The sequence below is a fragment of the Bubalus kerabau genome, chromosome 1, assembly GCF_029407905.1.
Source record: "Bubalus kerabau isolate K-KA32 ecotype Philippines breed swamp buffalo chromosome 1, PCC_UOA_SB_1v2, whole genome shotgun sequence".
Lineage (NCBI taxonomy): Eukaryota > Metazoa > Chordata > Mammalia > Artiodactyla > Bovidae > Bubalus > Bubalus kerabau.
In genome coordinates, this window is record NC_073624.1 from 188,651,028 (window position 1) to 188,675,510 (window position 24,483).

Consider the following 24,483-nt stretch of genomic DNA (forward strand, 5'->3'; position numbering starts at 1 on the left):
TGAGCGCTGAAGAATTGATGCTTTTGAACTGTGGTGTTGGAGAAGACTCTTGAGAGTCCCTTGGACTGCAAGGAGATCCAACCAGTCCATTCTAAAGGAGACCAGTCCTGGGTGTTCATTGGAAGGACTGATGCTGAAGCTGAAACTCCAATACTTTGGCCACCTCATATGAGAAGAATTGACTCATTGGAAAAGACTCTGATGCTGGGAGGGATTGGGGACAGGAGGAGAAGGGGACGACAGGATGAGATGGCTGGATGGCATCACCGACTCGATGGACATGAGTTTGAGTAAACTCCGGGAGTTGGTGATGGACAGGGAGGCCTGGCGTACTGTGATTCATGGGGTCGCAAAGAGTCGGACACGACTGAGCAACTGAACTGAATATTTTACAGAGGAGAAAACTGCCTGGGACTGAAGCAGCCCCAGGGTCCGCCTCAGGAGCTGTCATGAGAGAGCTGGGAATAGGATTCGCGTATTTCACACCCAAGAAAGGCAGGAATAGGGATGCAGGACTTCAGCATCCTACTGCCCAGCTTCAGGACCCCGGTCAGAGGAGAAGGGGCGGGGCGGTCCAGGGACCGGAAGTCAGGAGGCCGACTTCCGTAAATTTGACCGACGTTCTTTACAGCCAATCAGCTGTGGGAGGCGAGCCTGTACCAAAGGTGAGGCCTCATTTTGGTGAGGAGGGCCGGACGCCCGTGGGCCGGGGCCTGAAAGGAGGCGGTGGGCGGGGATTCACGAGCGGTGTGTGTGCTGACCAATGGGCGGTGGGATCAACCTCTTGGGGGCGGGCTCTGGCGGGCGCGGTGACGACGCAAGGGTTGGCGCGTCGCGGCGGCCGAGGCGGCGGGGCCTGAGGACGCGGCGCCCGCCAGCGCGGCTGAGGGACAGGTCCGCGGCGTGGGGTCGAGGGTGCGGAGCGGACTTGGTCCGAGGCTGCCGGGGGAGGGGCTCCTGGGAGACTTAGTAGGGGGTACTTTTGGGGATCCGTGGGATGACTGGACGGGAGAAGGATCTGGGCCGGGGCCTGTGAGGGGCGTGGTGGCCTCTGGGACGCTGGAGCCGGGACGTTAAGGGTTGGGGGAATCTTGGCGGCGTCTCTGAAGGAAGCCGTAGGGGTCTGCCTTGGAGCTTGTGAGAAGGTTGGAGGCGAAGGATCATGGAGGAGACTCAGATGTGGCCTTTTGCGGGGTTCCGTTGTGGGTGTGGAGCTTGGGGCTGGGGCCTTTGAAACTTGAAAGAGATGTCTTCGAGGAAGGGGAAGGAGGAAGTTAACTTTGCTAGCACGGCGGAGGTCAGAGGGAGCAAGAATGGGTTAGGGCCTTGGAGGAGCTTGGAAGCCATTGTCCAGTTCCTGGTGAGATTCAGGAAGGCGGGGGCAAGAGATGGGGTAAGCCCAGCGCTGCAGAGGGTTTTAGTGACCAGCCGAGGAGGGGAGGGCATGTAGGGGCAGTGGGTAAGGAAGAGGAGGGGTTAAGCTTGCTGAGGGACAGGGAGATGGGAGTGTGTCGTAAATCTGGCAGAGAATCAGGGTGTCCCAGGGTTTGGGGGTGTGAAGAGTGTGGGAGAACTTATAGGAATTTGGGGGCTATGGATGAGATTGGGAGAAGCCTAGAAGGAAGAGGCAGAAAAAGACTGGGGTGTTGTGTGCAGAACCGCAGATCTATGGCTCCTGGGAGTTACGGGGGTGTAAGTGGCACAAGCCGGGCTAACACTGACCCCTGGGGCAGTGTGGTATGGAAATGAGATGATACATGAAAGCGCCTTGCCCACCAAATGCAAGTGCCTTCTACAGGGAAGGTGGAATTTCAGCATGGTGGATCTGAAACCTATTTGGGGGATGCTGATCGAGCTTTTGACCCAGAAGTAATGACTGGCATCTCAGTCCTTTTCTGTTTCTCTGTCTCCTCCAGGGTCACAGCGAGAGGACTCCGTGAGGTACTATTCCCGGACCACTGACCAGGTTTGTACTTTGGTGGAACACGCTGGAAGGCAGACCGGCCACCATGTCAACATTCAGACAGGAGGATGTGGAAGACCACTATGAGATGGGAGAGGAGCTGGGAAGGTGAGCAGTCCCCTCTGATGGGGCCCCGAGGAGCGGGGAGACCCGACCTACTGTGGGATCTTCTGGGGTATATCCTCTCCTCCTGTCCTTTCTCCTGCTCTCCCCAGGCAGGGATGAGTCAGTATCATGTGCTGTGGAATGAGTTTGGGCTTTGGAGGGAGCCAGTCTGGGCCTGGAATTCTTGTTCCGACATCCCCTGTGCACTTCCTTTGGGAATAAACATGATCGAGTCCAAACAGCACCTAAGACAGTGCCTGGCCTATGGCATGAGAGCAGTAGATGTTGGTAAAGGTCTGTCTGTGTCTTTAAACCTCTCTTGTGGGAGGCAGTGGAGCCTCCCGGGCCTCCTGTCCGGGCCCACACCCTGGCCCATTGTTAGCATTCTTGTGGGAAAGAGCAGAGGTTTCCCAGTCCAGCCAGGCAGCTGATTTCCTGCCAGGCCAGGCCTGGGAGCATCCCCTGGGAGCTCTCCCGCCTCAGACCTGCCAGCTACCATCCTTTTTTCTGCGGAGCCTCAACCCTTATTTGGTGAGTTTGTTGCTGGCTGGCCTTCCCGGAGCTGCCTTGGCCGGCCCCATGATGTCACCAGAAGGGAATGTAAATAACTGAGCCATTCATCAGGCTTTTGCTGAGAGAGCCTGTGGGGCTCATTTGGGATTCTGAAGTCCCTCCTTTAGGAATTTCCTCTGGTAGAGCAGCAGGGAATGCAGGCCGTCTCCCCCACCCCCACGGAAATCTCAGACTCTATTATTGAAAATGTTAGGGCCTTCTGCTGAGAGTAGCAGGCCAATAGTCAGTAAAACTTTAACCCACCAATTTCACTCCTAGGAGTTAATTCTGTGGGTATAGCATATACGTAGACCTAAGATTTAGGGATGGGGAGAATCACTGTAAGGACTTGATGTGAGCAGAAGATGGGGCCTTTTCAGTGATCGTCACAGCACCACTGCTTTGTCAACAGAATATTATGCAGCCATTAAAAAGAGTATGGCAACTTGTATAAAGCAAGCCATGTAGGAATTTTATTGAAATTCTCTAGTAGCTGTCAACTTTAATAATTTTATTATAATGTGTTTTATTTAACCTGTTAGGTCAAACTGTTACCATTTTGGTTGTCATTCATTATAAAAATTATTATTATTATTTAAAAAATATTTATTTATTTGGCTGCTCCAGGTCTTAGTTGCAGCACTCGGGATTTTTTTAGTTGTGGCATGCAAGATCTAGTTCCCTGAGCAGAGATGGAACCCAGGCCCCCTGGATTGTGAGCGTGGAGTCCTGGCCACCGGACCACCAGGGAAGTTCCCATAAAATTTTTCAATGAAATAGTTTACTACGTGTTTTTGATGTGAAGCCTTTTAATTCTGGTGTGTCTTGTATGCTCACAGCACACCTCAGTTTGAATGGGTTGGACAGCTTCCGTGTGGCCAGTGGCTGTCATTATGGACAGCATTGCCCTATGTAATGATCCAGAACATTCTTAGAGACACACAGGTGAAGGATTAATGCCATGGAACACTGTGCATACTGTGCTGCAACTGTAGAACTTGTAGATGTTGTTTGGCCATCTGACTCCTGGGCTGTTTTTTGTTACACTCCCATTCATCTGTGAAAGGCTCTACCAGGCAGGACCATTATCATCCCCATTTTGTGGATGAAGAAACTGAGGCTCAGAACAGGAAATCAGCTTGCCCAAGGCCATGTAGACTGAAGGTGGCCAGGCAGGACTCAGGCCTTGAGACTAAGTCCTGCTGATCACAAAGCGCAGGTGTGCTGGAGCCAGAAGTGGGCGTCTGGCTTCTGCTTTGAGTTAAGCCCAGCCGAGTTTCCTTGTCCTGGGAGTCATGGGCTGAATAAAATGGTAGTGAGTATTTTTGTGTGGATGTGTATGGAGGGTTCTCCTAAGTCAACTAACCTGGGCAATCTTGGGAGATAAATTAGTCTGCGGTTGGTCAGTGTGGACGCCAGCGTGGTTTCTGTGTCACGGAGTGTGTCTGCATTCGTCAACCTCAGGCTGCTGGAGGCTTGATGTCAAGGATCAAGGTGCTGCAGGCTTGGCTTGTCTGAGGCTTTCTCATTGGTATGTGATGCCCCCTTCTCCCCGTGGCTTCATGTGGTCTCCCTCTGCGCGTGTCTGTGTCCTGACCTCCTCCCTTACAAGGACACCTAACCCTGTTGGGTTAAGATCCACCCCAGTGACCTCGGGCTCCCTGGTGGCTCTGTGGTAAAGAATGCGCCTGCCAATGCCGGAGATGCAGGTTTGATCCCTGGGTTGGGAAGATTCCCTGGAGGAGGAAATGACAACCCACTCCAGTATTGCCTGGAGAATCGCATGGACAAGAGGAGCCTGGCAGGCTACAGTCCATGGGGTCGCAGCGAGTCAGACACAGCTGTGCACCAGTGACCTCATTTTTACTAAATTACCTCTTCAAAGGCCCTAAATCACAGTAGTCAGATTTGGGGGTCCTAGGGATTAGGATTTTTGGGGACGCAATTAAGCATTAATAGTGTCTTGGTTTCCCTTCCCATGAACTCTTTTTTTTTTTTTTTAAAGAAAATATATTATTTATTTGGCTCTGCCAGGTCTTAGTTACAGTTGCAGCACGTGGGATCCTTGATCCTCATTGCAGCATGTGGGATCTAGTTCTTAGACCAGGGCTCCCTGCATCGGGAGTGCAGAGTCGTAGCCACTAGACGACCAGGTAAGTTTCACCTCCCCCCTGCCATGAACTCTTTGTTAGTTTTTTGATTCATCTTGGAGTAAAACTAGAGGGGAAGAAACCCTTGTATTTGAGAATTAGGCCACACATTCAGGCCTAGAGTGTTCCCAATAGGCAGCAAACACTCGGCATTCGATGTCATTACTGTCGGAGTGTCATTGTGAGGTGGGAGGTGGACCTGGAGGAATTTGCTTGGTTGATGTAGGCAGAGGGGAGAAGGAAAGACATTTCAGGAGTGAGAAGTGTTAGCTAAGATGTTGACGGGGGCAGGAGCACAACATACCCAGGGGACCATTGTGGTGGATTTAAGGGACTGAGGGGAGGCCTGATCAGGGACATGACATTTCTCATCTGACTGTGCTCTTGGCTTTTAGACTAGTATATGAGTTTCCTGTTGCTGCTGTAACAAATTACCACAATTTAGTGGCTGAGAAGAATACCCATGTTTTACGTCAAGGTCTGGGAGTCTGGAGTCTAAAATGAATCTGCTGGGTTGGTCCCTCCGGAGGCTCCTGCCTCTTCCAGCTTCTAGAGGCGCCGCATCCCTGGCTCCTGGCCCCTCCCTCCATCCTCACAGGCAACAGCACATCTTCTTCCGTCTCTCTCTGCCTCTGACCCTCCTGCCTCCCTCTTATGAGAACCCTGTGATGACACTGGGACCACTGGGGAGTCCAGGGTCGTCCCCATCTCAGGGGCCTTAATTCTGTCTTCAGAGCCCCTCTGCCCAGTGAGGTGACACGCCCATAGGTCCCGGGGATTCAGACGTGGACCATTATTTAGCTCACCTTGATTGGAGATCATTTGCACTTCCCACCTGCCTATGTTGACCTTGCCTGCCCGAGTGGGCATAGAGCATGTCTGCAGCAGCCGCTGTGGCGCCTTTGTGCCTTGATGCTCACGCACACAGCGGCTTTAGATGCTTGCCAGCTGCAGCTGGTACAGAGTGTCCTAGTAAGGTCCGCTTACTGGGTCCCTTGGCTTTTCTGAAGACCCCGCTGGCTGGGCAAAGACACCTTCACTCATCTGTCTCTTGTTCTGCCTGTCCTGTCTGTGCTATCACCAACTGAAGAGATCCCCCTGTCCCCAGGGCCCATCTCTGCCACTCCTTCCTCTACACACTGGGTCCCGTTTCTCTGAGTTGTCACATAGTCACCTTGTCCCCTTTCTCTTGACCCTTGGTGGGACCTGGTTGAGGTCTGTTGTGTGCCTTCTGTCTTAGACTTAGTCTCTACTTTCGCGTGACCCATAGCCAGTGGGCCACGTCCAGCCCTCGCCTAGTGCAGTATGGTCCACTCAAGAATGTAGGATGATTTTTTACTTTTTTAAAGGGTTGTAAAAACAAACACAAATTGTGACAGAGACCATATGGCCTGTAAAGCTTAAAATAATTAATCCTCTGGCCTTTTTCACTCAATTCCTGAGTGAAAGCAAGTTAATGTAGCTAAGTTCCTAGACAGCAAAAGAATTTGGACATTGGACAGCTCCCTGAAGGACAGTAAATAGTTTCTCTCTTTCTCTTCAAATAACAGTTGTCTTGAGATATAATTGACACACCATACTGTTTATTAAACTGTACAACTTAATGATCTTCCATATATTCACAGTTTTACAGCCATCACCATTAAATAATCTTAGAACGTTTTCATCATCCCAAAAGGAGCTCCATCCCCCTGGTCAGTCACCCTCATCGCCTCCTCAGCCCCTGACAACCAGAAACCCACTCTCTGGCCTGTTCTAGGTGTTTCCCATCAGTGGATTATACACTGAGTGTCCTTCTGCATCTGTTTCTCTCACTGGGCATCATATTCTCGGGGTCCATCCACATTGTAGCAAGTGTCAGGGCTTCACCCCTTTTCAGGACTGAGTAATGCTCCCGTGTGTGGAGGGACCACATTTTGTGTATGCTGTATCCCCTGATCGCCATTTGTCTCTACCTTATGACTGCTGTGAATGATGGTGCTGTGAACATTTGTGTACAAGTTTTTGTAGAGTGGAATTCCTAGGTCTGAAGGTAACTCCATTTTTAAGGTTTTAAGGAACCTCCAGACAGTTTTCGCCACAGCTTCCCCATCTGGCTTTCCCATTAGCCGTGCACCAGGGTTCCAGTTTCTCCACATCCTCCCTCCTCTCTTGTGGAAACTTGTGAACTTCTTTCACTCTGAAGCTCTTTTGAACTCAGTGGCTTTTTATATTTTCTTGGATTTTAAACTGTGATGAAATGTGCTGTGAAAAGTTGAATCATATAGAATCATAGCAAATATTAATAAAAAGAAAAATCCCCTCTTCACTGCCCTCAGTCCCACTCTTCAGAGATATCTGCTGCTCACAGCCGGGCATGTGTCCTTCAGACCTCTTACCTGTGGCAACCCCTTACATGGCAACATACCTTATGTGTGGTATAACATGTACCTTTATTTTTTTTGATTAATTAACTAATTTTTGTCTGAGCTGGGTCTTTGTTGCTGTTCAGGGTTTCTTTAGTTGTGGTGAGTTGGGGCTACTCTCTAATTGTGGTGCATAGGCTTCTCATTGCAGTGGCTTCTTTTGTTAAGGAGCACTGGCTCTAGGGCACCTGGGCTCAGTAATTGTGGCACTTGGGCTTAGTTGCCCCGTGGCATGTGGGATCTTCCTGGACCAGTAATTGAACCTGTGACCCCTGTATTGACAGGCGGATTCTCAACCACTGGACCATCAGGGAAATCCTGTACCTTTGTGTTGTACCCAAAATAACCTCATTCCTTGTGTTCCTCTGCTGCTGTCTTCGCTGAGCAGGTCTTCATGGGGGTCTGTCCTCTCAGTGCCTAAAGAATCATCTTTCAAGACTGCAAAAAATTCCACCTGACTTGCCGTGATAGGGTTCAGCTTCATTTTGGTAAACATGGAACCATGTTGGTTCTTTCACTGCTGCAGACACTCTGGGCAGCCACTGTGTTCAGTGCCAGTTTGCACTCACGTGGAGCACCGCTGCCAGGGGTGCATTCTTGAGGTGGTTGGGACGCACTGTCCTGGGAAGTGGCCCAGGTCCCCAGAGTCCTGCGTCTCTCTCAGCACCTGCTTCCTCCTCCCCTCCCCTCTGTCCCTGCAGCGGACAGTTTGCGATTGTGCGGAAGTGCCGGCAGAAGGGTACTGGGAAGGAGTATGCAGCCAAGTTCATCAAGAAGCGCCGCCTCTCGTCCAGCCGCCGGGGAGTGAGCCGAGAGGAGATCGAGCGGGAGGTGAATATCCTGCGGGAGATCCGGCACCCCAACATCATCACACTGCATGACATCTTTGAGAACAGGACGGACGTGGTGCTCATCCTCGAGCTGGTCTCAGGTGGTGAGCTCTTCGACTTCCTGGCCGAGAAGGAGTCACTGACCGAGGATGAGGCCACCCAGTTCCTCAAGCAGATCCTGGACGGTGTCCACTATCTGCACTCCAAGCGCATCGCCCATTTCGACCTCAAGGTAGTCCACTGGGCCCACAACACAGAGTTGGGGAGGAGCCTGGCCAGCGTGGGTGAGGACAGGGCTGAGAGGGTCCACCTCCCTTCTCCCATGGTGTCGTTGCTGGGGGCATTGAGGAGATGGATGGCTCTGGGCTGGACCTGTGGAGGGGAGTCAGCCCACACACACCCCACACACTGGGCCGGGCCAGTGCTGTTCCCTGAGACATGGGGCCAGCAGCCTCAGAGGCCCCTGTCCATCCCCCTGCCTTTCTCCCCAAACCAGCCAGAAAACATCATGCTCCTGGACAAGAATGTGCCCAACCCACGGATCAAGCTCATTGACTTTGGCATCGCCCATAAGATCGAGGCAGGGAACGAGTTCAAGAACATCTTTGGGACCCCGGAGTTCGTGGGTGAGGAACGGGTGGGCCTGGGGGCACTGGAGCATTTCCAGCTGGCTTAGGGGGAGGCAGGCCCCCCAGGCCTCAGGTTTCCCATCGTGCCCTAGTGCTGGGCACCGAGGACTCAAGGCCTGGGGCGATCACCACCTTGGCTTTCCCTGCCAAGAGCCAGCCAGGTCTGTGGGCTCTGCTACTCCCCTGGGCCATGTCCAGGGTGCCCCCTTGGGCACATCCGGCACCTGACCCTGTCTCCCTGTCTCTGCAGCTCCTGAAATTGTCAACTATGAGCCCCTGGGTCTGGAGGCAGACATGTGGTGAGTGAGGGTGGTGGACCCAGGGCTGCCCTTGTTGCTTCTCCTCAGGGAAGCCTCCTTTTGTGCCCGGGAGCTGCCGGGTCACAGCCGCGGGCTGGGATGCAGTCCCTCCTCCTGGTCTTGGAGCCATGGGGCAGGGGCAACACAGTCTATTGCCTTAGGACAGGGGTTGCTGATCTATCCAGGCCTGTGAGCTAGGAAGGGTTCTCAGGTCTTCGAAGGGTTGTCAAAAACAGATGAGTATGTGACAGAGACTGTAGCCCGAGCCTGAAACACTCACTGTCTCACCCTTTACATTAATAGAAAGAGTTTGCCAGGTCTGCACTCAGCCACAGAGGCCTCAAGAGGCTCCACATCTGCATGGCCTGTGGTGCCTTTGTGCTCTGTCTACCCTGCCCGTACCCCGGCCACTTTGAGTCTGGACAGGCCACCATGGCCAGAGGTGCCTCAGTGTTCAGTCCTGAGACCCTTGGAGCAGAAGGTGGGACTTGGTGGGGGCTCTTTAGACTCTGGAGGGAGAGGGTCCCTGGGGCTGACAGGCCTGCCCCCCACCTGGCTAGACAGTCTTGGACTCTGGGGGTTGGGGTGCTAAGCCTGCAGCTGAGCTGACCCCATCTCTTCTGTATGTTTTCCTCCAGGAGCATTGGCGTCATCACCTACATCCTGTGAGTACCTGCCCTCCCGGGGCTTTGCTGGGTCAGGAGGAGGGTCGGGAGGCTTCTGTGCAGGGGTCACAAGTGGAATGCAGGACCCTCAGTGCGCTGACTTGTTGCAGTGCTCACGGCCTCTGGATGGATGAATAACTGCGTGAGTGTGTGCAGGATAGAGTATGTTCAGGAGAGTTCCAAAGGCAGGGCCTTACTATGAGAAGTAACCACGTGAGGCTCTGGGCTGGGACTGTTGTCCCCTAGTCCTTGGGCTGTCAACTCCTCAGTGTGGTGGATTCAATCACAGGCCTTTGGAGATGGACTCAGCCTCCAGCCCCTCCCCTTCCTGGAGGTTGGAGGCAGGATGAAAGTTCCATCCCTGTGACCCCACTGCTCTCCTCAACTGGCACCCCTCTCCTTAGGGCCTTTCCACAGACACCTCATTGGTACCAATTCAGGTGTGGCTGGAAGGGGCTTGCCATGAGCAAGAAAAGACACTTCTTTTATCTCTATTCTCTGGAGTTGTTTTAGGAAATGAAACAAAGACCAAATTTTATAGCAGTAGATGCTCCTGCCTTGGGTTTTAGGAAGTTTTAGGGTTTTGTGTGCCTGCAGTTGGGAGTGAAAACCAGCTATACATATCTCTCACCTAAAAAGTCATAGCATCACATACCCAGATCCATGCAGGGTGGTGGTGTGGCCTCAGCACAGCACACTGGAAAGACACCTGATGTCTGCAGTGTTGGCCAGGAACCCCCAGCACTGCCCCCCCAGCCCCAGTTAACCATTTTGCCTCTAACTACTAAGGGCTTCAGGGAAGGGGCTTTGAGACCAAGCCTCTAAGACTAAGTCTATGGGGATACTTTGAGGTTCTGCAGAGATTTTGCTGACTCATTTCAGCACCCCTTACTTGCTGGGCAGTGGATTTTCCCTGCCTCTGGTTGGTGGCTGGGTGCATTTATGCAGGGTGACTGGGGGCCTGGCATCTGCCTCCCTCCCCATCTGCCCCCTCCATGGGCACAGCGGAGCTGGGTGGTGGCCTGGGCAGCAGCCTGGTCGTGGAGTGACCGCACACTTGTCTGGCCCCCCTGAGCCTGGTGTCTGTCTCCTAGGCTGAGTGGCGCGTCCCCGTTCCTGGGTGAAACTAAGCAGGAGACCCTGACCAACATCTCGGCTGTGAACTACGACTTTGACGAGGAGTACTTCAGCAACACCAGCGAGCTGGCGAAGGACTTCATCCGCCGTCTGCTTGTCAAAGACCCCAAGTAGGAGCACTGGGCCGGGCAGGGTGGGCCAGGCAAGTCCCCCAGAATGGGCGCTGTGGCCGAGGACAAGTAATGTGTCCATCTGAGATGCCACTCCCGTACCTGGAAGTTGGCCGTGGCTCCTGTTCTGGGCGGAGATAGCACAGGGAGGCCTAGGCTGGCCCTCTTACGAAGCTGCTTCTTACAAAGCTTTTCATTTGTTGCCAGTGTTTAGGATAGGAGGTTTCATATAAAATTCTAAATTACTGTTTGGTTTTTTCCCTAGAAAAAGCTAAATATGCTGGCAACACAGACCTTTCATTCACCCAGAGTTGCTCCCATGGGCTAGTCCTCCCCAGGCTCCTCCTCTGGGTGTCTGAGTTATGAGACCCCAACATTAGGTGTCAATGCTGTTAGCAGACAACATGGAAACCCTGGAGTCCATGTCATCCCCAAGCCCCTTGATGGGCTCCCTGTGGCCAGCCAGGCAGAGTGGGAGACCTTAATTGTGCCTGTACTGGCACGGTTGTTTCAGAAACTTGCTGCTGGGCTGCACAGCGACTTCAGGGACCAGGTTTCAGGGTGGTGGCCCAGGGGAGGTGCCCTGAGTCAGCCGTAGGTCAGCTCTGAGAACCAGAGCTGCAGCCGGGAGAGCGTGGACCACCCCTTCCTGCTCTGTGTGGGGAGGACGGTGAAGGCGGCACTCACGCAACTAACCAGTTCTGGGGGCTCTTCCAGGAGGAGAATGACCATCGCCCAGAGCCTGGAGCACTCCTGGATCAAGGTGAGGTGGTGGGGCTGCCCCCACATGGTCATGGTCATTGGGACCAGCCCTCAGCATGGGCGAGGGTCCCCACAGGAGTGGGCCTAGGTGCTGTGGGCACAGGGTGTATGTCAGTGTTGTGTCGGAGTTGTCTCATTGAACTGTTGGCTGGAGTCCATGGCCCCCTCTGCACACAGCAGGGTGCCCTCCCCAGAACTTCTCATAAAGGGATCACCTCCAGGCTGAGGTCAGGCTTGGCAGCCTCAGTCAAGGGTCAGTGAATACTTCTGGCTCTCTGGTCTCTGGTGTGACCATGTGGTCTGCCATCAAATCTCAGCTCAACCATCAGAGCGGGAAAGCGCCAGGACCACGTGTACTTAGATGGGCAGGGCCGTGGGCCCGGGGGCTGCCCTGAGGCCCTAGTCCAAGGCTCCCTTTCCTCCGCTCCTCTCCCCCTGCAGGCCATCCGGCGGAGGAATGTGCGGCGGGAGGATAGCGGCCGGAAGCCAGAGCGGCGGCGCCTGAAGACGGCACGCCTCAAGGAGTACACCATCAAGTCGCACTCGAGCATGCCCCCCAACAACACCTACATCAACTTCGAGCGCTTCTCCAAAGTGCTGGAGGAGGTGGCAGCGGCCGAGGAGGGCCTGCGCGGGCTGGAGCACAGCCGACGCCTGTTCCATGAGGACCTTGAGGCGCTGACGGCCATCTACGAGGAGAAGGAGGCCTGGTACCGTGAGGAGAACGAGAGCCTAGGCCAGGACCTGCGGCGGCTGCGCCAGGAGCTGCACAAGACGGAGGCGCTGCAGCGGCAGGCACAGGAGGAGGCCAAGGGGGCCCTGCTCGGGGCCAGTGGGCTCAAGCGCCGCTTTAGCCGCCTGGAGAACCGCTACGAGGCGCTGGCCAAGCAGGTGGCCTCCGAGATGCGGTTCGTGCAGGATCTGGTACGCGCCATGGAGCAGGAGAAGCTGCAGGAGGGGGAGTGCAGCCTCCGCTAGGGCCGCCCAGGGTGCGGCATCCTCGGCCGTGTCAGGCCCCATCGCCCTGATGTGGCCCCACAGTGCCCAGGAGCTGGAGGCCAGATGCGGTCCGTGGGGCCCAGGAATCCACGGCCCAGGGAGGGCTTGGCCCGGCTTTGCCCCAGAGGCCTTCTCTGCACCGCCCTACTGCCCCCAGCCCAGCCCCTCCCTCCTTCCTGCGGCTCCACTCCGGGAGCATCCAGGGCAGCATCACCTCAGGACCTGTGCGAGGGGGCGGCACATCCACGATGGAACTGGCCACAGTGGACACACACGCCTCACACCTGCCCAGGGTTGGGCTGGCAGCCTTCACGTTCAGAGCCTGGCCAGCAGCCTCAGGCTCTCCATTTGGGCCAAGTGTGTGGAATCTTGGTGCAGGGGCATGGGGGCTGTCTGTGAATGTCCTGGGGCTCAGAACTGAGGGGGAGCCTCTGCTCGACACCATGGCTCCTCCACTCTGGAGAAGAGAAACTGCTCCTCCAGAGTCAGTGGTGGAAGGGCCTCTGATCCAGATCCTCCAGCCCCTCTCAGTGCAGGGTCAGTGGTGGAAGGGCCTCTGATCCACATCCCCCAGCCCCTCTCAGTGCCCCCAGCCCTCGAGGAGATGTCAGTCTGGGGGTTGTATTGCGGGGGGTGGTGGTGGCAGGGCACAGGGCCCGGGTGCGGTAAAGGAAGTATCTGCAAGGCTGAATCTCTTTTTGCCAAGGCAGGCCTCCCGTGGGAAAGGGGATGAAGAGCCTTGGAATCTCTCCTTTCCAGCTCCCTGACAATGCTTAGAGCCTTCAGCAGGGTCCCAACCCTGCCTCATCCCCATCCCCATCCCATCATACTCCCTTCTCCAGTGCTACCCTTGGGCCAGCAGCTCTCTAGTGGACGCCCTGGAGTAACTGCTAGGGGCCCTTGTTACCAGCGTCCCCTACCTGGAGAGCCCCAGGGTCCCTTACAGCCTGCCCCACCTTGCTGCACTCCGTGCAGCTGCTGGAGAAGGTGCCCTAAGTGGTCTCCGTGGCAGTGCTGCTTTGTGCCACTAGGTGCTGCCCTGCAGCGCGGTCCAGAGAATGTGCCCTAAGAACCAGGCTTCAGCAAAACCTGGGTTCCAGCTGTGGCCATGCTGAGCTCCAGCGGCGTTCCCTGCTGCCGTTTTGTTAATCCAGGGACCCTTATGCAGCCCCCCGCCCTTAGTCCGAGAGGAGTCCTCATAACAGAGGCCAGCCAAGGACATATGCTGGGAGGAATGTGTGGGCAGGTGGGTGGCACTCCAGCCGTGGCCCTGGCAGGGCTCAGGCTACAACACCCTGCGGGGCTGAGGAGGGCACTGGAGCCTGGCTGTGGGGCTGGCAAAAAGGGGCAGGGCGGGCCCACTCTGCCCCTCACAAGCACCGTTGTGTGACACACACAGCTCTGAGCATGTTCCTGCTGCCAGCCTCAAGGAAATAAAATCCACTTCCATGGCTCCTGCTCTTCTCTGGCTGGGATGGGGGTGGCCTGCCTGGCAGTTAGCTGGCACCACGGCCTCTGTTGCCTCTTGTGTCTTCTTTTCTCTGTCGCTGCGGGCCCTCACGGCCCAGGGGGTCTTGGAGGCTGCCCCTATCTTGGGGCTCAGCTGGGGACGTCTCTGAAGAGCTGGAGGCATCCAGGCGACGAGTTGGCTTGGAGGGGTTTTCTGTCCCTCTGCTCCTCCTGAGACGCTGTCAGGTCACATGGGCCCCCTGCCTGCTCTGGGCGTGCCTGAAGGAGGTGTCTTTGCCATTCCTGCCCCCAGTCGCCCAGCCTCTGGGTCTGGAATGTGGTTCCGAAGAGGGTCCCTCTGACCCGCTTCTTCCCAGTGGCCTGGTCAGCATTCTGTTCCCTCGTTCCTTGCATCTCGCTATTCCCCGTTTTAAACCAATTTTAGAAAAATTGAGAAGACTCTAAAATTCATTTTTCTTTTTTTATTTGGGGGTGTTCCTTTTTTTGTGGCCATGAAGCACAGCATGGGAGATCTTAGTTCCCCAGCCAGGATCGGACCCATGTGCCCTGCAGTGGAAGCATGGGACCCTAACCATTGGACCACCAGGAAATTACCTGTCTTTTTGGTCAACAACTTCCACTTTCAGAGTCTCAGTAGATTTCAGCCTGTGGCGTGGTCGAACCCACTCAGGTTTTTCCAGTCGGTCTGTGATTGTCCTCCACGGCTGGCGCCTGGTGGTGGCCCTTTGAGACAGGACTCTGAACAGCACATCCCCCTGTGATTCATTGCAAAATGCAGTCAGCCTGTGGCAGGAAAGGGCGCCCAGTGTGGGTGACTGTGTGAGATCACCAAGCCATTGTCCAGGTGCCACCTGGAAAAGAAATAGGCTTCCATGCAGTGCTGGAGGGCCTCCAGACCCCAAGAGGGGTGAGCCAGAGGCCCCCTGAAGGCTCCGGGACACCAGTGAGTAGCATTCAGCTAGCCAACCTTTATGCAGTTAGGCTGTGTCAGGGAGATAACAGGAGGCAAAGGAGGGGCCTCACTCTCCCAGTCTTTCTGATTAAGGCTTCCGGGTAGAAACCACAGCCCCCTTTGGACTCACACTTGCCCTTCAAGAATCCAGAGCACTTCTGTGCTGAGGGCAAATTCCCCAGTGTCTTCAGGGTCCTTGCTCTGAGATGACCTCTGCCCCCTGACCCAGGTCATCTCGAGTTGCTTTCTCAATCTGTCAGCTAAGGGCACAGGGAACCACTGTGTGTTCACAAAGCACCTGCCAGTCTCTGTCCCCCACAATCATTTACTAATAGTGTTGACGCTTGGCAGAACCTGCAGGCTAACATGCTGTGATTCACCTTGTCTGGCAGGCAGGCCCCCAAGGAGCCCCCGCTCCTGCTCCCTACTCCCTTAAGAACAGGCTGGCCTGGCAGTTTCTGACGACAGAATGCTGTGGAGGTGCTGGAGGTCACATCGGTGGGTAGGCTGCACAGACTGACTTCAGCTGACTTCATTGCTGGCTTTGACGTGGTGAGATTTGTCCACATGTTGGACAGGCCCATGTGGCAAGTAACAGCCAGCAGGCAGTGAAGCCCACCAACCATGTGAGGGGTCCTAGCCGTGGGTCCTTCCCCAGTCCAGCCTTTGAATAAAGCCCAGCCTGGGCTGGCACCTGGATTGCAGCCTCCTGAGGGACCCTCAGCAGAGGACCCAGGTAGGCCAATCAAGACTCCCGGCCCACAACTGTGAGATGACAACACATGTTTTAAGGTGCTGGGTGTGTGGTAGCAGACTTGCACTGATGAAGGCGCATGGCAGCCACCCCCGCCCCACCCCCACTGGTTCACTGAGCGACTCAACTCTCACTTCCCCTCTTTCAGAACCCCTTCCCTCTGCCATGCCCTCAGCCCCTTTCAGGAGTGTGATTGGAGGGGCAGTGCAAGTTAGTGCTGAGTGCTACAAGGAGCATGGGCCTCCCAGTAGGTCTGCAGAACCAGGGCTCCCTGTGCCTGGCTTTGTCTTCTTGCCTGCTTTTTGAGGGGCTTCCCTGGTGGCTCAGTGGTAAAGAATCTGCCTGCAATGCAGGAGAAGAGACATGGGTTCGATCCCTGGGTTGGGAAGATCCCCTGGAGGAGGAGTGACAACCCACTCCAGTTTTCTTGCCTGGAGAATCCCATGGACAGAGGAGCGTGGTGGACTAGTCCATAGTATTGAACTGAAGAGGCTTAGCACACACCCATGCTGCTGCTTGAGTGGGGCGGGGTGGGGGTGGGTAGGGGATGGGGAGTATGAACCATGGGAGCCATGAGTCCCGTCCCTCCAGCTGGTGGTGTCAGGATGGACCTGCCCAGCGGTTGGTTCATACGGGTGAAGCTTGTTGCAAGGAAGCCATTGAAAGCCCGTGTTTATCTCAGAGCTAAGCTTGTGCAGAGGATGGCGAGTGAGGGAGGCTGGAGTTCTGCTGCTGGCTGCACCCTGAAACTGCAGAGATCCCCCTTACTGCCTACCGCACCATGATGCCGACAGCTGCTCCCACCAGGCACTAGGAGGTGGGGGCGGGAACTCCTAGACCCTGCGGAAATGAATTAAATCAGAGCAACTCACGAGTCCACGAGAACTCAGGCCAGCCGAGTGGTCCCCAGGCAGGTCAAATTCTCCAAGTAGATGTCATGACACCAGCTGCAGAGAGAGATGGTGGCGGGCACAGGGGTCATGATCATGACTCTAGAGCCACACCAGGAGAGGGTCTGGGAGGGCTCCAATTTGGGGCGTTAGAGACCAAGCTTTATTTGATTGAAGTCACGAAAGTCAGAGAAGGTCAATATCATTGCCCCTTAGATTCCAGTTGATCTGATGGTTCAGCTCTCAAGAGGGGTTTAAATTTCGCCAAACAGCTCAAGAGGGTGCTTCAGGGGATTTCCCTGGTGGTCCAGTGGTTAGGGTCCTGCACTTCCCTGCAAAGGGCACAGGTTCAATCACTGGTCAGAGAACTAAGATCGTGTATGCTGTAAGGTGCCCCCCCCAAAAAAAAAGTAAAAATGTGAATAAGAAAGTGCTTCAGGCTAATCTTTAGCATTACTACCAGAACTGAGGTGTCTTTCCAACTGATCTTTGCCACTGTTGCTTCTCTTGCCTGATAAACAGTCTTTCGTCTCTGCATTCTTTTGTTTCCTAAGGGACAGTGTTAGTCACTCAGTCATGTTCGACTCTTTGCCACCCCAGGGACTGTAACCCACTATATTCCTCTGTCCATGGGATTCTCTAGTCAAGAATACTGGGGTGGCAGTATTTCCTTCTTTAGGGGATCTTCTGGACCCAGGGATCAAACCCAGGTCTCTCCCTTTTTGGGTGGATTCTTTACTGTCTGAGCCACCAGAGAAGCCCTTTGTTTCTTTAAGCTCATTTAATTATAGAGACCTGTTCTGGGATGCACACCATGGCCAGGCTTAGAGCCCAAAATGACTAAGACCAGAAATGGCTTCTCTCATGTCAAGAAAGCAGTGCCTGGTTCTGTTTCTTCAGCCCCCCTATCCTATCTGCTTCTGTCAGCTCGCTCAGGCTGGGGGCATGTATCACTGGGGCTATTTCCAGCCCTGGGCTGAGCTTTCTCACTGTTCCCTGAATCTGGGCCATGGCTTCCATCTTTCGGGGGAGGGTTGACAGCTGGCCCTGTAGAGAAGTTCTCCAAAGGTCAGGAAGCCTCCTGGCACTACCAAAGGCCAGCAGAGAAGGGTCAGGAGGGGCTGGAGCTAGGGGAAGACCAGGGAGGGGTGGGGGTCTTGGAGCCCCCTTGAGGGGAGATGATTTCAAGGCCATCCCAGGACAAGGACTTGGCACAGGGGGATCCAGCAATGTCCTGTGGTTGCCCACCCCATCCATGTACCTTCCTGCCTACCTGTTGGGCAGGGAGCTGAGGCAATGTGGACTCTCCAGGGTGGTGGGGTGGGTAGGGTTCAGACCCTGGTGTGGACCAGGTGGGGCGTGGACAGAACTGTGGGTTGTGGCTGGGCTGCTCACCTGGGGGCTCCTGGGTGAGTGACTTCTTTTTCTCCTTTCTTTGTTTTGCCATGTGGCTTGTGGGATCTTAGCTCACCAGCCAGGGATTGAACTTGGGGCCACAGCAATGAGAGTGTGGAGTCCTAACCACTGGACCGCCAGGGAATTCCCAGTGACTTGTGTTTTAACCCCCTCCTTGTAGCCTGCTGGAGAGAGCAAGGGCCCCACTGAGGGGTCAAGAGTGGTTAGACGCAGGACATCTGACACAGGCAGAGGAGTGGATGGTTCCTTATTAGTCATGTGGACTCACAGCTCCGGGAAGAAGGATGCCGCAGGCCCCTGGGGTACTTGGGGCGCACTCAAGCAGGGTGAAGCCAGGGCTGTGTGGGGCAGGCTTTAGTGATGAGAGGACTAGGTGGGAGGGTGTTGCTGACTTGCTTGAATAATTCTGAGGGCTGGCGGGGCAGTGACAGCAGGAGCCCATCCGGTCTCTTGGTCCCTTGAGAAGGTGGGCGTTGGGCCAGTGGACCTCATCTGGGGTGGCTGGGGCCCTCCCGGTTTTCCTAGTGCATGAGATTGGGCCTTTTTTTTTTGCCACATAGCATGTGGGGTCTTAGTTTCCTGACCAGGGATGGAATCCTCGCTCTCTCTGCGTAGAAGCGTGGAGTCTTAACCCCTGGAGCACCAGGGAAGTCCCAGATTGGGCCTTAACTGAGGCTGCCCACCAGCATCTCCATTAACCACATGCCATTTGCAAAATGAGTCAGCTGGGCCTAGGTTCACGTGGCCCCTGACCTGGCTCTTGGCAGGCAGGGCTCCTCTGTGTGCGCCAGCTTTGTCCTTGGAGACAGTGGTGCCCAGAGTCGGGGCAAGGTATGGAGGAAGGGGTGTGTCGGGGCCCAGCACACCCTGGGCACCCCCTCACTAAGCGGGTGGTGTTAGATTGGGAGGCTTGGCCCAGGTGCCACCAGCCCATGCTGGGTGCTGCCCACCTCTCAGGGGGCAGAGGGCTGTCCTTTCATGCCACCTGCCCTGGCCCAGTGGCTGCACGCCCACAGCTGCTGTGCTCCTGACCATACTTGGGCAAGAGGCGGCAGCCACTATTAATAACCGACGCGCCTGCCCAGGGCACAGGGTGGCCTATAAAGCCAGCCCCACCAGCATCAGGAGGCTCCTTCAGCCCCCGAGACCTTTAGCCCCCCCGTTGTACAGAGAGAAAAAGAAAAGTAAGTACTGAAACCATCCCCCTGTCCCTCTGCCCAGCCCCACTCGGTGGCCCGAAAAGTGAGACACAGAACCATGGTGAAAGACATACCCCACGCAAAGGACGTGTGAACACAGCCTCGCCTCGGGGCACTTCACCGCCGGGCTGGAAGAGGGGGCAAGGGAGAGGGAGGGGAGGAGCAGGGGGCTGGGCCTTCTCCTGGACTCTCCTTGTCCTGAGGGGGCAGAGCCGGGGGCCCCTCCCTGGCCAGTTGACCCCAGAATGCCTGGGTCCTGCAGTTACGGCTGAGGTGCTGTCTCCCCTCAGGGAGCCCAGGGCTTCCCCCCCTCACCCCACCCCTAACTCCCCAGTGTCCTCCACCTCACCCCCTGCGTGCTTGTGTTAGTCGTTCAGTCGTGTCTGACTTTGCAACCCCATGGACTGTGGCCTGCCAGGCTCCCCTGTCCATGGGATTCTCCAGGCAAGAATACTGGAATAGATAGCCATTCCCTTCTCCAGGGGATCTTCCCGACCCAGGAATCGAACCTGGGTCTCCTGTGTTGCAGGCACTAGGGAAGCCAGTGGTTGAACCCCACCCCCTGGGGTTTTGTATTTTTGAGGGTCCCCAAACAGGAGGACTTACAGGTGGGCCGTTTATATGATGGCAAGTTGCTTCTGCACCCTCCGCCGCTCCCTCCCCTCCCTGGTTTTTTGAAGGCCGAGAGAAGCTTAAACTGGAAGAGATGGCCATGAGGGCATGTCTTAGAGGCAGCACCAGGCTCCCTCCAGAGCACGCTGGGTGGACTTGGGGGGCGCTCCTGGGCGACCGCGGAGGGCCTGTGACTGCCTGTCTCTCCCAGTCAGCCTGCTCCTCCCTTAGGCACTGGCTGTCCCCCCACCCCAGGGTGTGCCCCAAGGACGCCCCTCAGCGTCCTGGCAGACAGGATGCCTGAGGTGGGGGCCACCTTCAGAGGCAGCTCTGACCCTGCGGGGACTCAGGTGGGGCGGGCAGAGTTACTGCTGATTAAGAGGGCTTGCTGAGTGCTACTTGATGTGGGTGGCAAGTGCTTGGGGTGGGGGCGTCCTGAAATAGAACGAGGAAGGTGGGGGCCAGGGAGAGGGCTCTGCAGCCTCGCCTCCCCCACCTCCTGGGCCTCTGCTGCTGTCTTCCTCCTCCCAGGGCTGTTAGGATATTCAGGAAGGGTCCCCCCGGGCAGAGCTCTGGTGGGGTGACCGGCCAGAGGCTTGCCTGAGGACGCTCTGCATGGAAGGTCACCCGCCCATCTGTATGTCTGCGGTGGGCTGGGGTGGGACAGGGTATCCCCAGAGGGACTTCCTAATCAGGGTGGCCTCAGGGGAGACAGATTCCAGTGAGGGGCCCCCGGAATCTCTCCCATCCCCCTCAACCCCCAGCAATCCTGAGAACACACCTTTTCCCCCCCTTGGAGGTGAGCTGCCTGGCGCCTGGGGCCCTGTAGGGATCCAAGAAGTGGGGTGGCAGGCAGGCCAGGCCAGGTTCCTGGGGGTGGGGGTGACTTGGCCCAGGAGGGTGTCAGCCACCAGATGAAGGGCTCGTGGGTGTGAGTGCGTCATGTGGGTGTGCGTCAGGGTCTGTCCCATCCTGGGTGCTTAGCCTGGTCTACACAGTGAGTCCCACTAGGGGCGCCCCAAGTCGGGAGTAGAGTTTTGAGCCAGTTCTCTGCCTTTAGTCCAGCTTGGCTCCCCTTGGCTCTGCTGACATTCAGGCCAGATGGGTCTTGGTTGTGGGGCGTCCTGGGCACTGGGGGGCTTGGAGTAGCCTCCCTGGCCCCACACCCTTGATGCCAGGAGCCTCCAGTGTAACAACCACACATCCCTAGTGTCCAGTGTCACATTGCCCAGTGTCCCCTGGGCAGGGGGCAGCATCGCCCCCAGTTGAGAAGCCCCAACCTGAGGTTGTTCTTGGCCTTGGGCGTTCCAGGAAGGTGGGGTGCTTATCACTGGGTGCCCCAGGGGTGATTTTAGGGGACATGGGGGCAGGCCTTTTTAGTGTTTTTAGTAATGTGTTTCATTCTAATGCATGTCAGGACATGCAGGCTTTCCCAACCACAGCAAGGTCATAAGGTTTCCCTTCAAGTGAATTTAGTTAAAACCAATAAAATAAGCGAGATTCGTAAAGAGAACTAATTACATACTGTAGTACTGGTAGCGGAGTCTGCTCCAGCACCATGATGGGGGCAGGAGGAGAATGAATGGCCACAGAAGGGACCTCAGAGGGAGGCAGTGGGGGCACCAGGAACTGGGAGGGGCTCCTCCGGGCCTGGGGCTGGGGGGCCTGATGGTGATGGGTCCTGCAGGACTGTGGGTACAGCCATGTCCCAGGCCCATCTGCCTGGCCTGGAACCCTGTCTCCTGGGGCCAAGGGACTCCACCCCTGGGAGCCTCAGTTTCCTCATCTGGAAATCAAGAATAGGTTATTCTGGTTGCCAGAGCACAGGAGAGCTCTCCCAGACTCCCCAAGCACCAGACAGGTGTCCCACAGGTGGGTGTACCCACTCTATGGCTGGCCAGGCTAGGGGCGGGCCTTGGGCTCCTCGTCATGGAGGGTAGCAAGACCTGCCACAGACCCAGCAGCAGTGGGCTTCCCAAGCCCAGGACAGGAGGTGAGGCCCAGGGGGCACATTACATGCCCAGGGGCTCTCTCCAGGATGGGCTGAGGCAGCTGGGTTCCAGGGCTGCCCACTCACGCTCCAGGCTGCCTGGTCTTGGGGCCTCCCATCCTAGGGCCTGGCTCTGCCTGGCCCTGCCTGGCACTGCCTAGAGACTGCCTGGCACTGACACAGGGGGCACTTGGTGGACACGGGAGGGGCGTGTTGGGTTATTCTTGGTGCTCTATCTGGGGAAGGCACAAGTTAGCCTGGCCTGGAGCCTTCCTGTGGTGGGGCTGATCCGCTGGACCCGTCAGACGGTTGTAGAAGGATTGAGAGATTCTTCCAGGGGTTCGAGTGGGAGGGCCATCTGGGGCAAGTGTGAGCAGCCTGGTATGCTTCCCCGGCTGGAGAAGGCCCTGGGTGGGCATTTCCAGACTGGAGTTCAAATCTGAACTCTGCTGATCGACCATGGGGAGGTCCCTTCCCTCTATGAGCCCTGGGGAAGTGGGTCATAGGATAACCCACCCTCTCCAGGTGGCTGGCCCCCATTAGGGGGCAAACTCTCAGTTTGCCTGGACCTGAGCTTTCCCAGTGTGGTGAACCCTCAGTGTTGAAACATGGAAAGTTCTGTGCACGCTGGGTCAAGATGGTCCCCCACCCTGCCTCTACTGTTTTCATAATGACCAAAGTGTCTAGTGACCGGGCAGGGCTCAGGCTGCCCCGGAGCCACCTCTCCCGTGTCCTGGTCCCATCCTGGGCTATTTTGGGCCTGGTGACCGGTGGATCAGCGTCGCTGTGCTCCGTGCCTGTGGCAAAGGGCAGGACTTGGCAGGCCTGCTGAAACTCACTCCTGGCCCTGCCCCAGCTCCCTCCTGCCCTCCAGGACACAGTGACCGCTCCCTGGGGCCCTCTACCCCAGCCCTTGCATGCACTGCCGTGTGTGCAGCCGCTGCAGGAGGTAACTGATTCCAGCTGTGCAGACTTGAGGGTCTGCTACAGCCACTCAGCTGGGCCACGTGGCGTGAAAGAAGCCATAGCTGATGCACACGTGAATAGGCATGACTGAAGGCCAGTGAAGCCTTGTTTATAGATGCTGAAATTTGAATACATGTAATATATGTGTGTCACGAAATTTAATTTTTCTCTTAAATTTTTTTTCCCACAACCATTTAAAAATGTGAAGCCATTCTCAGCTTGAAGGATGTGCAAAAACCTACAGTGGGCTGGCTTGGACCCAGGGGCCATCCTTTGCTGACCCAAGTACTACACACCCAGTAACTCTAACCCATTACACTGAGCACCTGATTTATTAGCAGGACAGTTACGTGCTGTTAGCGAGTTAGGAGTATTAATGCATTTTTAAAAATCTTGTTCAATCACTAAGTCATGTCCGACTCTCTACAACTCCATGGACTGCAGCATGCCAGGCTTCCCTTCTCCCAGAAGGGAATCCTTCACTATCTCCAAGAGTTTGCTCAAACTCATGTCCATTGGATCAATGATGCCATTTTTAAAAACAATATTTTTATTCTATTTTTTTTTTTGGTCATGCCAAGCCCTGTGGCATGTGGGTTCCCCGACTAGGGATTAAACCTGCTTCACCTGCACTGGAAGTGTGGCGTCCCAACCGCTGGACCATCAGGGAAGTCCGGCATTAATCTATTTTTTTATTAAAGTCACAAATGTCAAAAATTCCACTGAATAAAAGTCACATTGGGAAATTCCCTGATAGTCCATTTGGTAGGACTCGGTACTCTAACCGCAAGGAACCCAAGTTCAATCCTTAGTTGGGAAACTAAGATCTCATAAGCAGTGTTGATGTAGCCAAAAAAAAAGTTACTTTGGGTGATTTTTTTTTTCCTATCAAAACCTGGTGAATTAAAAAAAATTATTTATGACATGCAGGATCTTAGTTCCCTGACCAGGAATTGAACCCACACCCCCTGCAGTGGAAGCACAGGGTCTTCACCACTGGACCACCAGGGAAGTCCCTAGAAGACTTTGTATTTTAATTTGTATTTATGTATATATTTGGCTGTGTTGGGTCTCAGTTGCAGCACTTGGGTTTTATTTCCCTGACCAGGGATCAAACCCAGGCCCCCTGCATTGGGTGCTCAGAGTCTCAGTCACTGGACCACCAGGGAAGTCCCCCAACTTCTCCTTGTATGGACACCAGTCATACTGGATTAAGACCCACCTTCATCATGACCCAGTCACATTCTGCGGTCCTAAGGGTCAGGGCTTCAACATATGAATGCGAGGGTACACAATTCAGCCCATAATGATGTCATTTGCTCTTTGGTTTTGTTGATTTGAAGCAAGCAGACACTTAACACGTTCAACAAATGTCCCAAGACTTGGTGTTCTGAGCCATGAGATACACAGTTGGTTGATGGCCAGGCAGGGACGGACACCCAGGCCCTCCTGACCTTCAACCTGTAGGCTCCTTCACCTTTGCTCCACTGCCCCTAGAAAGACTAAAAATATGGTGACTAATCATCTCGGTTCTGAGAGATTTCTGGGGAAACAGGGCTTTCTGTGCTAAAACTAGGAAAGTCCCCGGTACGTGGGGATGGCTGGTCACCTTCCTAGTGGCTGCACTG

The 24,483-nt window shown here is 55.3% G+C and overlaps 2 protein-coding genes across 3 annotated transcripts in view; both read left to right on the forward strand.

The window, feature by feature from the left end:
* Positions 1-786: 786 nt before the first annotated feature.
* Positions 787-14,059, forward strand: DAPK3 (death associated protein kinase 3). 2 transcript variants are annotated; one of them, XM_055547025.1, is made up of 9 exons: positions 787-894; positions 1,917-2,071; positions 7,877-8,237; positions 8,502-8,631; positions 8,885-8,933; positions 9,572-9,598; positions 10,693-10,845; positions 11,563-11,608; positions 12,049-14,059. In XM_055547025.1, the coding sequence occupies exons 2-9, from the start codon at positions 2,010-2,012 to the stop codon at positions 12,583-12,585; spliced, it is 1,365 nt and encodes a 454-aa protein (XP_055403000.1). In that variant the 5' UTR covers positions 787-894; positions 1,917-2,009; the 3' UTR covers positions 12,586-14,059. The 2 variants fall into 2 exon arrangements, with proteins under 2 accessions (XP_055403000.1, XP_055403010.1); XM_055547035.1 differs by lacking the exon at positions 787-894 and adding an exon at positions 956-976.
* Positions 14,060-19,172: 5,113 nt separating this feature from the next.
* The window catches only part of LOC129627652 (small integral membrane protein 20-like), a 40,722-nt gene continuing 35,411 nt past the window's right edge, over positions 19,173-24,483 (forward strand). Inside the window, exon 1 of the mRNA XM_055547076.1 lies at positions 19,173-19,272. The gene's annotated coding sequence lies outside the window, so the exon portion shown is untranslated. The remainder of the gene's footprint in view (positions 19,273-24,483) is intronic.

Coding starts and splice junctions, on each gene's coding strand:
- DAPK3 (XM_055547025.1), top strand. CDS start 2,010: ATGTCAACATTCAGACAGGAGGATGTGGAAGACCACTATGAGATGGGA. Junction 8,934..9,571: donor GGTCTGGAGGCAGACATGTG/GTGAGTGAGGGT, acceptor GTTTTCCTCCAG/GAGCATTGGCGTCATCACCT. Junction 9,599..10,692: donor GGCGTCATCACCTACATCCT/GTGAGTACCTGC, acceptor TCTGTCTCCTAG/GCTGAGTGGCGCGTCCCCGT.